We start from the raw sequence: 13,212 nt of genomic DNA, 5'->3' as shown, positions 1-13,212 counted from the left end.
ATTACAAGGCATAGGAGAACTGAAAACCTGCTAAGTCAATACACTTTCAAAAACTCCTTTCAATGGAGCTCTTTGAAATAACATATAGCCTGAATTTCCCTTTAGATTTTGTGCTCAGTTCCACTTGGCCACAAAACCTCCCTTCCCTGTGGATGAGTTGCTGAAAAACAGAGCAACGCCACCAAGGGCAAAATGAAGATGCCTTGAACTTTTTGCAGAGGCTGAAATGAATTGGGATTTAACAAAAGGCTTCAGGACTAGCTACAGTATAGATCTCTTAATCTTACTGATGCTCTCCAGATATTTCAGCCTAGAGTTTATGCAATCCTTTCTAAATAAGGGGTTAAGTGACTGAGATTGATAGGAGTTGAAATCCAAAATGCAGATGTTTGACTGAAACACACATGATAGATGATGTGATAGAGCGGGTGTCAACAACCTGTGGCTCCAGAGCCACATGAAGCTCTTTTGCCCCACTGCTGTGGTTCCTGTCGGGTGATCCCACCACTGGCTAGCCCTGCCCTCACCTTCCCCTCCCAGTCTCTTCTTACCTGGCTTGTGAAGGTAAGGGTGACAGTGGGGGATGGAGACTCTTTCCATAGAGCAAAGTGCACTTGCTTGCCTCATCTCTTGCTCTTGTTGCAGCACCAGTAAGGGCCAGAAGAAGTACCCAGGAGATCCAGCAAGAGATGAGGTGCCAGAGATCAGAATCAGACACGCACAGATATACACACACGCAGAGAGAGAGAGAGAGAGAGAGAGAGAGAGAGGAGGAGGAGGGAGGGAGGGAGAGAGGGAGGGAGGAGAGAAAGAAAGAAAGAAAGAAAGAAAGAAAGAAAGAAAGAAAGAAAGAAAGAAAGAAAGAAAGAAAGAAAGAAAGAAAGAAAGAAAGAAAGAAAGAAAGAAAGAAAGGGGAAAGCAAGTGAGCAAGAGAGCACAAGATCAAATTATGGGATGCAAAGGAGTCTTTGAGGGTTGAACGCTGAGAGACATGGATTTTCTCTGCCTTCTGCATTCCCACCCCACACTGAAGCAAATCAAATGGGCTGAGATTTCCATCCCCACTATCGAGCCCGCTTGCAATCTTCACCGAGCACGGCTCCATACATTTTGCTTGTGCGTCACTCCTGGATCCATTCCACCTGTCGTGGTGCCCAACTCCACCTGGATGGCTGAGCTGGATGGTGCAGTGCTTGGCTTCCCTCCCAAAGTAGGGGCAGCAGCAGTGGGAAGGAATATCTGCACCCTACCTGCTCTCATTGGCCAGAGGTGGGGCTCACTGGCCTCCCAGCCAGAGTGCCACATTTGTTTGCCTACTGGCCATCTCTGAGGAGGGAGCTTCTCTTGGGCTGCCTGGGCCCCTGCTATTGGGGGAGAGAGGGAGAGGGAAGGGGTGTCTCCCCAACAGGATCCAGGTTGGAGTTACCTTATTTTGCATGGATCTCCAATGCTTGGCTTCGCTAGCCAGCTCCCACTTCTCCTCCACAGCCCAAGTGGTTGGATTCACACAACACATGAAGCTGAACAGGAGAACACAAACAGACAGATAGATAGATATGAGACAGAGATATAGAGAAAGAGAGAGAGGGAGACAGAGTGAGAGAGAGAAAAGAGAGAGAGAAAAGAGAGAGAGAGAGAGAGATGTTTTCCACAGAATACATTGGGAGCCACAAAATCTGGGTAGGCATGGCTGGGAGGGTTATGTGACTGGGTAGGAGTGAGTGATATTGAGCTGGACACATCCTCCCAGGATTTTTGGCTCCAGGTGTTTTCTTTTCTGTGGGAAATAGCTCTTTGAGTGTTTAAGGTTGCAGATCCCTGTAGTAGAGATTAACTGTCTTGTCTCAGTACCTGGATGCTGTTAATGTCTAATTGAGGAAGACAGGAAGACTAGATTCTAGCAAGACAATGTAACTGTGAATACAGGAACTTGATTCCAGATATGGACAATCTTTAGTTGTTGACAGAGTCATATGCCCTTGACAGAATGGACTTGTAATTTGGGGTTCTCCTACCTAGATTCATAGTTCCTACCTGAACAGCAAGCAGACTCTGTAACCAGAAGCCTTTTTGCATATTTACATCTCGAATGCTATCTTCAACCTTTCCTGGATCAGGAAACATGGACATTCATGGCTGTCACTTCATGGTTGAACTAATGCAATATTTTTCACAGACACGTAGTTCTTAGTCTTTTAGCTAAGATTGAGTATAGTATCTGCTCTTATCAATTTAATTCATTCTTCAAGAAATTGCACTTGATGACTGGTCAGAAGCTCAAACTGGTGCAGCAGACTGGGCACTTCAACATTTGTCCAAAAAGCACCTCTATTCAGGGGTTCTTTTACCTTTCAGTCAGTGATTTTAAAAGTATAATTGTCCTTAAAGTCCTGCCTGACTACTGACTGCTGTAAAGTGAATCTGTCTATTCTGAAAGATGGAGGAAAGAAGTTCTACTGGGGATTCACTTCACCTACAAAATCCTCAAAGTGGGCCTTTTTCAGTATGGTACTCCTTCTTTGAACAGTTGTATCTACATATAAGGATTGCTTTAAGAGTTTCTGAAAACAGGTAAAAATATTGGAGAATATTATGTTTTATTTTCTTATGCATATTTCCCTAATTGATTAATTATAACACCTTTGATTTATTTTTTGTTTTTTTTAAAAAAAAACTCAATTTCTACAATATATTGTTCAGAATAGGTTTAATACAGAGAACTATCAAAAATAAGCAAACATTCCAATGCAGAGATAAAACGCCTTTCCAAAAAAAAATAAAAATATATTTCTTCTTCCTCCTCTTTCTCAATTTATAGGAATTCCTATCTCCCAATCATTACTTTGGGCAGCAACATAGAATTAAAAACTCAATACAGGTAGATCTCACATAGCAACTGCCTTGTTTAGTGAAATATTCATCAATGCTGAAAAGTTAATTTTATAACCAATGCCCACTTTTATGACCTTCATAGCATCCTCCGTCATGTTATCACCATTAAAGTCAATATGCATTGTCCTGTGTCTGACTTGCTGTTTTTATTCCTGCCTGCCTGCCTTGCAGATCAGGTAGATGGAGGAAGATTAGTAGACAGTAAGCAGACACATAATGTTTATATCTATAGAAAACACACAAGCTTCCCCCTCCCCCTTGCAGATCACAAGCGAGGACCATTGCTTTTATTATTTCTTTTATTAGTTTTTCCTCCAATGATTGTAATGATTGGCTTGCATAAGCGCACCAACGTGCCTACCGTCCCTGTCCTATTGTTTCTTTTATTTTTATTTTATTTTTCTTATATGTGCCCATTTCATGTATTCATAACTATGTATACACTTATACTTATTATCTTGTAAACAATTGACAAATAAAATAAAATAAAATAAAATAAAATAAAATAAAATAAAATAAACAAAAATTCATTGCATGCTAATTATTCCAACACTGGTGTGAACATTCCAAAGTCTCTTTTCTTTCAAATTCAATGTTTTATTGGTTATTAATTTTTGTAAGCAGCCCAGGATTGCCTCTAGGAAAAATAGGTGGCAAATAGGGTTATTGTAAACATCACCACTTTCTTGGGGCTATAGATGATATCAATTTTTATTTTCCACTGGCAAAAAAATGATAACTTTTGTCAATTTTGAGCTCACTATCTCAGAATCAGGGTCAGCTTTTGAAAAAAGGCGGGGAGTGGAGAAAAGAGAAACACAGTTGAGATCATGGGATTTCCCACTTAATACTCCCTTCATTTAATGGCAAAGCTGCTAATGCCAGTTGTGGTTGTTAATTGAGGATTACATGTAAAAACAAACAACAGTAATATAAAAATAGCATAATTCTCTGTGCAATGAAAAAGATTACTATTTCCTAGAAAGATTTTTTTAAAAAATTAGAGAACATACTGTATGGAACTTGTTTTGAATCAACAAACCCAGTCAATATAACCATTTTATCACTGATTTGTTTGTAGATCAATTCCTAGCATCTCTGGCACCTTCCTGTCTTTATCTCTTTTAGTCGTAATATCATAGGTTGCAAATAAAATTTGTGGTATCAGGTGCAAAACTGTAGATGCTTAACTGATCAGCCAAACACCTCTATTTGAAGAAGATTTTTCATTTTAAAAAGAGGTTAACTACAGATAGAATTGTCCCCGAGGACTAAGGCAAAACAACAACTTGGATAATTTTATGACCACAAAAAAATACTCTTATTAACCAATCTTGATTAAATATAGCTTTTACAAATTTTATATTTAAAAGTTTTAACAGTGCTATTTCTAGAAAACATGTTTTCTCTTGTTCTTTTCAGACAAGCAAGTTTGGACCTTCCTCCATTGGATAAAATGTGTCTGACATTAGGTATGCTATTTGAGTATTCCACTGCAAGTTACTGAATATTTTGCAAGTTTACCTTTGCCTACAGCAGGTTCTCTTCTAATTTGCTTCTTTCTCTAGACTAAACATAGTAGAAGGGAAATAAGACTTAATTTAGCACTGTCAATCAAAATCCTGTGCTCTGATCAAACATCATCACCTTTTTCAACTTTTTGGCTCAGTATAAATATCACCACTTTCTCAAGGCTACAGATGATGTCAATTTTTATTTCCTTTTCTGCTGGCAGAACTTAGAGTCGACATAGCAAAGTTTCACACTTTGCAGCTCATACCATTTTAGAAATATCATGTGCACAGTGAACTAAAAGACAAGAAATATAGAGATAGAAGAGAGTTCTGCTCTCCAGATCACAAATCTAAAATATTAATGATAAAATAAAATAAATAGTAATAATAGTAATAGTAAATCATCATTATCATCAACATCATCTTCATCTTCTGATGCTGAACAGTTCCTAGGTCCTTGGTTAGGACTCGAGCGATGATGATGATGATGATGATGATGATGATGATGATAATAATAATAATAATAATAATAATAATAATAATTCCCCACGGGTGCTGCCTTGACAGGGCAGGGGGCTTAATTATTCCAATGAAGCTGAGAGCTGTTCTGGCAGTAGTGCAAACTACTAGCAAGTCCAACCATGTCAGAGAGGTCTAGGCCGAGGAGAAGAACTACTGAAATGATAAGCAACAAGGTGAAAAAGTCAAGAACTGGACATCGCCTGGCAATGATCACCTACATGGCTTTTGGCTCAAATACCTGACCAGCTTGCATAGAAAAATAGCCGAACAATTCAATGAGATGCTGCAGACATCAGTGAATGGTTAACATCTGGGAAAACCTACTTGATACAGAAGGATCCAGCAAAAGGGGAAACACCTGCAAATTACAGGCCAACAATGTTTCTCCCAACCATGTTCAAGCTGCTGACTGGCATCATAGCTGACAGGATCCAGGACTACCTAGAAGCAAATAACATCTTTCCAGTAGAGCAGAAAGGAAACAAACCAGGGAGCAGAGGCACAAAAGATCAGCTCCTGATTGACAAAATGATTTTAGAGAACTGCAAAAGCTGAAAAACAAATCTGCATACAATTTGGATTGACTACAAGAAAGCATTTGATCACTACCCCATAGCTGGATCATCAAGTGCCTGGATGTCATCGGAATATGCAAGTGCATTGGTACTTTCACTGCAAATACAAGGAAGCACTGGAAAACAGAACTGTTTATTGGAAGTGAAAGCTATGGATGGTCAACATCAAAAGAGAGATTTTCCAGGGTGATTCTTTGTCACCTCTGCTGTTCATCATCGCCATGACCCCCTGTCAACAATTTTACAGAAAACTAACCTGGGTTATCAAACTTCTAAAAATTCACAGAAAATCTCTCACCTGCTGTACATGGATGAGCTGAAGTTATACGGAAAATCAGAAATTGAAATCCTGTCACTGACCAATACTGTTCGAATTTTCAGCACTGATATCAGCATGGAGTTTGGTCTGGACAAATGTGCCACAGTGGCACTGAAGAAAGGGAAGATCGTAGAAAGTGATGGAATTGAAATGCCCAATGGACAAACCATCAAGTGCCACCAACCTGAAGCCTACAAATACCTGGGCATACTGCAGCTGGATAATATCAAGTACGGGCAAGTGAAAAATGTAGTCAGCAAAGAATACACACAAAGGGTCAGAAAACTTCTAAAAAGCAAACTGAATGGTGGTAACATCATCAAGGCTATAAATACCTGGGCCATACCCATTGTCTGATATACTGCTGGGATCATAAACTGGACACAGGCAGAGCTGGACAACTTGGATAGGAAAACAAGAAAACTGATGACCATATATGAGGCGCTGCACCCGCGTAGGGATGTCGACAGGCTATATTTGCTCAGAAAAGCAGGTGGCAAAGAATTTTTGCAAGTGAAGCAGACAGTCAAAGAAGAGAAGCATGCTCTGGATTATGTGAAAGGCAGTGTTGAACCAGCTTTGATGGAGGTCAACAAGAGGAAGCTGCTCAAAGTGCAGCAAACCAAGAATCAGTATAGAAAAACATCGAGGCAAACTCAGGCTGACAGCTGCTGTAACAAAGCACTGCATGGACAGTTCCTTGAAAAGATCCAAGGAAAAGTAAATAAGGAAAAGACTTGGTTATGGCTGACCAATGGAACACTAAAGAACGAGACAAACGGATTGATTCTTGTAGCCCAAGAACAAGCCATCAGAACAAATGTAATCAAAGCCAGAATAGAAAAATCTGCTAATGACCACAAAAGCAGACTCTGCAAAGAAGCAGATAAAACCATTGATCACATACTGAGCTGTTGCAAGACAATAGCTCAGACTGACTACAAACAATGTCACAACACAGTCGCTCAGATGGTCCACTGGAACTTGTGTCACAACTACCATCTGCCTGCAGATGGTGGGATCATAAGCCTGAAAAGGTGATCAAAAATGAGCATGCAAAACTACTGTGGGATTTCTGAATACAGACTGACAAAGTTTTGAAACACAATACCCTGGATATCACGATTGTGGAGAAGATAAAAGTGTGGATCGTTGACATTGCCATACCTGGTGACAGCAGAATCGATGTGAAACAACTTGAAAAAGTCACCAGATATCAGGATTTGAGAATCGAACTGCAGAGACTGGCATAAACCAGTGCAGGTGGTTCCAGTGTTAATCGGCACACTGGGTGCTGTGCCTAAAGACCTAGGCAAGCACTTAAAAACAATTGGCGCTGACAAGAGCACCATTGGTCAGCTGCAGAAGGCCACCTTACTGGGATCTGCTTGCATAATCTTCCGATACATCACGCAGTCCTAAACACTTGGGAAGTGTTCGACTAGTGATTTGTGATACAAAACCCACCATGGTTATCTCGTTTGCTGGGTATACTGTACAACAATAACAACAACAACAACAACAACAACAACAACAACAACAACAACAACAATAATAATAATAATAATAATAATAATAATAATAATAATAATAATAATAACAACAACAACAACAATAATCCATTAAGGCCATTAACAGTTCTTTTGACATCTCTGTCTATGTCTGTGTCTCATCACTTGAGACTTTCAATATCATTGCTTTAACCAGCTCCAATATGGCTGTGAAACCAGAATATCATGAATTCTAGCCCTGCCTTATACTCTGTGTGTGTGAATATATTCTACACATACATACACACAGAGAAAATATAAGGCAAGGATAGAATTTATGGTATTCTGGTTTCACAGCCATGTTGGAGTTGGTTAAAAGCAATGAGAACTGCCATTTTTCAAGGTTGATATTCTACATGTGATATTTGTCTAGCACACTAAACACATTATATAGATATCTGTAGCTATTCCATTCAATCCATTGGGACTTGCTTACTTTTTTTTTCGTTTCAGTCACCAAATGTGCTGATATAGTCTGTAAATATGCTCATTTGGGTTTTCTCCTAGTATTGTCTGCCTCCACCATTAAAAAAAACTGGTTCTTTTTTTTTCTGTTGTCTTTTCATCTAAGCTTTACTTACCCCAAAAGAAGCTCAGATGAACAGAGGTTAAGGTCACTCAGAAGACATACCTCAGTACCTCTGCTTTCATGTGGTCCAGAAAATGGAAAGAATAGAAAAAAAGGTCTATATCTTCAGTGGTATGAATTTAGTGTGCTTGTTTGTTGCTTTTTAGTGCACCCTAATCTATTTTCCATAAAAATGGTAATAGATGTGTGTTCAAACTGGAAATTATTTTATGTACACAATCATCAAACATTGATGGTGCATAATCAGGGGGAATCTTTGGTGCGCTCTGAGCTTGCTTGTTTTCTTGCAGGTGCCCATTCACAATGGGAATGGAGAAAATTGAGATATATAAATTGTTTTAACTTCTCTACTAACTAAGGATTCTGTCCCTTATTTGATGCTATTATGTTCAACATCAGAGAAATGATAGCTAGAATGGCTTTGACAAATGAAAGGGAAAATCAAACATTCTGGATTCTCTTCTTGCTTGTGCTAATACACATTAATGGACTGGGAGCATAAGTACTTTCAAATAGCTTAGATTTCACCTATTACACAATCAGTGAAGTAATTATCCTGCATGATCATGGTAACTGAGGCATGATTAATGAGTCAATATATGAATACTTGGAATAAAGATTTGTGCAAAATCAGAATTGTTGCTGCTTTAAGCAACTTTGTTTATGAGTGACCTTATACTATTTAAGGCAAAGTATAAAATTTCTCTTCTACCTTCTTCTAAAGAAAAAGAGAGGCATTGTGCAATCACAACATGAATAGCAAATGGGACTGTTAAGGGCTTCAGCTTTGATTCTATAACATTGCTTCAGAACAAGTATAGATGGAAACATAGTGCTTTGTTTGCAGATCTTTACAAAAGCTGTATCTTTTCCCAAGATTGCACAGAGAGTACAAATTGAACATAAAGCTCTATATAGTCTCAGAGAAAAAGTATTAGGTAATAATGGGCTAAATGTGTTGAAAGCACAATGCTGAAGGTGTTATTGAAGGCACAATCAAATGCAATTCTTCAACACAATGTTGAGTGCCCTCAAAATGAATAACTTGAACATGAAATTGAGATGGGCTTCCATATGTCTACATTCGTTTTCTTTCCATTCCCACTCCTTTTAGACTAAATTGCTGGTTCCTAGTCTAGAACAGAAAGGACTGGAAAGATGTTTCTCCAAACTGTGCAATAAGATCTTTCAGAAAAATATTGTAATGATTATTTATTTAGTTGGGTAATGCATATTTACCTAGCTTACATAATTGAACTCAAACATAATTTTCAGATAGGTTGTTAGTCTCCAAAAATGCATTTTTCTCAAATACAACCTATTTTGGTAATATATAGGGAGCAGGTAGTAATGGTAAGTGTATGCAAGGTAAAAGAAGCCTACAGAAATATGATAATATATTAATGGATTGTGAAGATGGCTGAATTTGCAGAAATGGCTACACTGATTTGTTTGATTAAAGAGGGAACTACAACTACCTTGTACATCTATCTAAAAGACTGGGAATCTTTTAAAGAAGTTTTGCTGAAAATAAATAAATATATTGTTGATTTCAAATTTATTGATTAAAAAGGCTTCTTCATAAAAAAGCAATTAACAATTATATATAGGTGTTGTGATTGGAAGGATCAGTCCTGTTGGGAGTTTTGACTCTGATGACTGTTAGATCGTGGATTGACGTCAGAACCAGGAAACGTTAATCTGAAGGGCAAGCCAGTTAATTAGCACGTTGCCTTAATAAGTATAAAAGGACACAGCTGGGCTGGTGCAATTCGCCAGGAACAAAATGACTATTTTGAATGAGGACGTTACAGCAAAGAGCTCTCTGTTTGTTTGAATTTCGAAGGGGAGTCCTAACAGTTTCTGCCAGTCGTTATCTTGTTATTTCCTTCAGTTTGATTTGATTGTGAAACGGCTGCTTTATGTTTGTTCGTTTGAATTTCCAAGAGGAGACATAACATATAGGTAATTTCACAAAGGCCACCTTGGAATACAGATACATGCTTGTTTCACGATTTGCTACTTGTTTTATCATTGCTATTGCTATTGCATAATAGCAATATTGTTATTGCATAATAGCAATATTGCTATTGCATAATACACAAATTGTTTCTTCAATGTTTTAAAGTACATATTACCTAATTAACAAGTACTGAAGGGATTCAAATTATTTCCCATGTGTCCTTTTTATAGAAAAATAAACAATCCATGAATTGTTGGACAGAAATATACTTACGTACAATAAAATGTTCATTTCAGGAGAGGATATATTTCTATCTTAGCTTTAGTAATGACATGTATGACAATAAAAATAGCTTGCTTAAGGTCCATCCTAATATTTAGAACATAAATTGGCCTCATCTACTTATGACAGAAAAAGACAGAAAGACTGAAAAAACTGATATTATAATGCATATCATATTTTTATATAGGAAGTCCTCAACTTGGGACCACAATTAAGCCCAAAACTTATGTTGCTAAGTGACAAATTTGTTAAGTGAGATTTCCCACATTTTTCTTACCACATTTGTTAAGTGAGTCACAGCAGCTGTTAAATTGATAAGATGGTTGTTAAGTGAATCTGGTTTCCCCATTAGAATAGAATAGAGTTCTTTATTGGCCAAGTATGATTTGACACCTAAGGAGTTTGTCTTGGTGCAAATGCTCTCAGTATACATAAAAGAAAAGATACATTTGTCAAGAGTCAAGAATCATAAGGTATAACACTTAATGATAGTCATGGGGTACAATAAGCAATCAAATCATACAAGGAAATAGTCAATATAGATCGTAAGGATACAAGCGACAAAGTTACAGTCATACAGTCACAAGTGGGAGGTAATGGGTGATAAGGAGTGATGAGAAAGTTAATAGTAATAGTAGTGCAGACTTTGGAAATAGTCGGACAGTGTTGAAGGAATTATTTGTTTAGCAGAGTGATGGCATTTGGGAAAAAAAACTCTTCTTGTGTCCAGTTGTTCTGGTGTGCAGTGCTCCATAGCGTTGTTTTGAGGGAAGGAGTTGAAACAGCTTATATCTGGGATGTGAGGGTTGTGTAAATATTTTCACAGCCCTCTTTTTGACTCATGCAGTATACAGGTCCTTGATGGAAGGGAGGCTGGTAATAATTGGTTGTGGTTTTTTTGCAGTCCCGATTACTCTCTGAAGTCTGTGTCTGTCCTGTTGGGTTGCAGAACCAAACAGTTATAAAGCTGCAGATGACAGTCTCAATAATTCCTCTGTAGAACTGGATCAGCAGCTCCTTGGGCAGTTTGAGCTTTCTGAGTTGTCACAGAAAGAACATTGACTTTGCTTGTCAGAAGGTTGCAAAAGGTGATCACATGACTCTAGGTCCCAGCAACCATCATAAATGTGAATCATGTGTCAAACATCCACATGTAAATCATGACCATGGGGATGGTCATATGCAATGGTCATAAGTGTGAAAAATGGTCATAAGTCATTTTTTTTCAGTGCTGTTGTAACTATGAACGGTCAACAAGTGAATTGGTGTAAGTCAAGAACTACCTGTATTCTTATTCTATTCCATTTGCAGAACAGTCAATAATATAAGCTTGTCTCACCATCAGCAGGATATTTTATTTTTTATTTTATTTTCTGCTGTTGCTATGAGTGTAGTGCAGACTAGTGGTCATTCAGAACCAAGTTGGAATTTTTTTAAGGACAAGTTTGGCTGTAAGTGCAGACAATTTTTGACTAGCCTTCACCACCCTTCCTTATTCTGGTATCTTGCAGATTCCTGGTATGTGTGCCTGAGGCCTCCAGATTGGAAAATAGCAATTCTATATCTACTTATAAAAGAAGCTTAGAGAATCATAGAGAAAAAGCCATTGTTACATTAAAGGGGACCTCCTTCAGGCAAGTATTTGAGGCCTAGTTAGAGACTGTCCTCAAAGCTGGATGAGTTGTGTAAGTCAGACACTCATAAGATGTCTTGATGCAGTGTCTGGAAGTTCTGAAGATCTGATGAAAGAAGTTCAGGTTTAAATATAGCAAAACAGAGTTGCTTGTGATCATGACATTGGAGTGAGGCAAGGTGAGGCAAGGTAAGGCAAGATTTGTGGCAAATATTGTTTGTATCTACAGCATTTTAGCTTCCTATAACATCCAGCGTTATTGCTACTTCAACAGATAAAACAGATCCAAGTATAGTATTACAGGTTTACCCAAATTATCTATAAGATGTATATTTCTTCTCTGTGTAAGAGTAATAAATTTTCACCCTTAGGGAATCTTGAATAAAACATTGACTTCTCTTATAGCTTTCCATCTTCGTTTGTATCCTGAAACCTAACAAAACAAAACTGCAATGAGTTGCCAAGTCATTTTGCAAAGCTTCATGTCCTGACATATTGTATGGCAGAATTGGAGAACAAGCAGATCATATACACTACATATTTCACTATTACACGGAGTGATTTGGGAAGGATTATAACAATGAATGGCAGAATGAACACAGGAAATATCCATTCAGTCATAACATGAAGCTGTCCACTCCAAGAACCAAGCCAAACTTTTTCCTTCCTGATCCACTTGGCTGACCACTTCAGGATTAATGACTGCATTCAATAAGTTCTCCAAATATTATATAAGGAATTCCTGCCAGAAAGTACAGGAATACTGCTTTATCTCTAGGCAAGAACCACACTATTAGCTGCAGTTTTCTTTGTTTGTTTACCACTGGAGCACCAAAACAAGTTCTCTTCCTGAAATTGGAAATCTCACTCCACTGGCTCAACAGATTCCTCTTTGATTGCTTTCAGGCTAATGCCCAGGCTAGTGAAGAAAAACAGTCATTGAAGCCTGAGAGCACCAGCCCTATTGCCTCTGCAACAGTAAAACTAGATTCTATCAAAGTAATGAGTCAGTTTGGGATGCATCATTTCTTGGATTAGGTTCAAATCATTTTAATTCTGAAAGCTACAATCTATAACTTTCCCCCTTTCTTCCAGCAATGCATTCTTCAACTTCAAACATGGAAAAAATAAGGTCAAGCTTATTCATGCAATCTTGACATCTGTTCTTCAAAAATTTATCAAGAACGTATAGCCCAAAAGCAATGGCTATATCCTTGTGCCCATGGAAAACAATCATTTACTATTAATTTTTTTCCACATTATGGCAACTTCAAGCTACTTCACCCTATTAAATGAAGATCCTGTCATCTTGTAAGTGCCACTAATATGTTTATTTAACAATCTTAAATTACAGAGCCAAAAGAGACTCCAGG

General features: G+C 38.0%; 1 protein-coding gene across 1 annotated transcript; it reads left to right on the top strand.

Moving 5' to 3' along the window:
- The first annotated feature begins 6,248 nt into the window (after positions 1-6,248).
- Positions 6,249-12,877, top strand: LOC148126213 (uncharacterized). The gene is made up of 2 exons (XM_087928704.1): positions 6,249-6,782; positions 12,746-12,877. The coding sequence occupies exons 1-2, from the start codon at positions 6,249-6,251 to the stop codon at positions 12,875-12,877; spliced, it is 666 nt and encodes a 221-aa protein (XP_087784830.1).
- Positions 12,878-13,212: the final 335 nt, after the last annotated feature.

This window comes from Pseudonaja textilis, chromosome 3, assembly GCF_049901715.1.
Source record: "Pseudonaja textilis isolate UNSWEBS1 chromosome 3, rPseTex1.2, whole genome shotgun sequence".
NCBI classification, from domain to species: domain Eukaryota; kingdom Metazoa; phylum Chordata; class Lepidosauria; order Squamata; family Elapidae; genus Pseudonaja; species Pseudonaja textilis.
Note: the sequence above shows the minus strand (reverse complement) of the source record. Positions and strands in the feature narration are given on the sequence as shown.

Bases quoted from the DNA above. Each gene is read 5' to 3' on its own strand.
- LOC148126213 (XM_087928704.1), top strand. From the start codon at position 6,249: ATGACCATATATGAGGCGCTGCACCCGCGTAGGGATGTCGACAGGCTA. The intron at 6,783-12,745 runs GTCGCTCAGATG...GATTGCTTTCAG, and splicing joins ACAAACAATGTCACAACACA to GCTAATGCCCAGGCTAGTGA.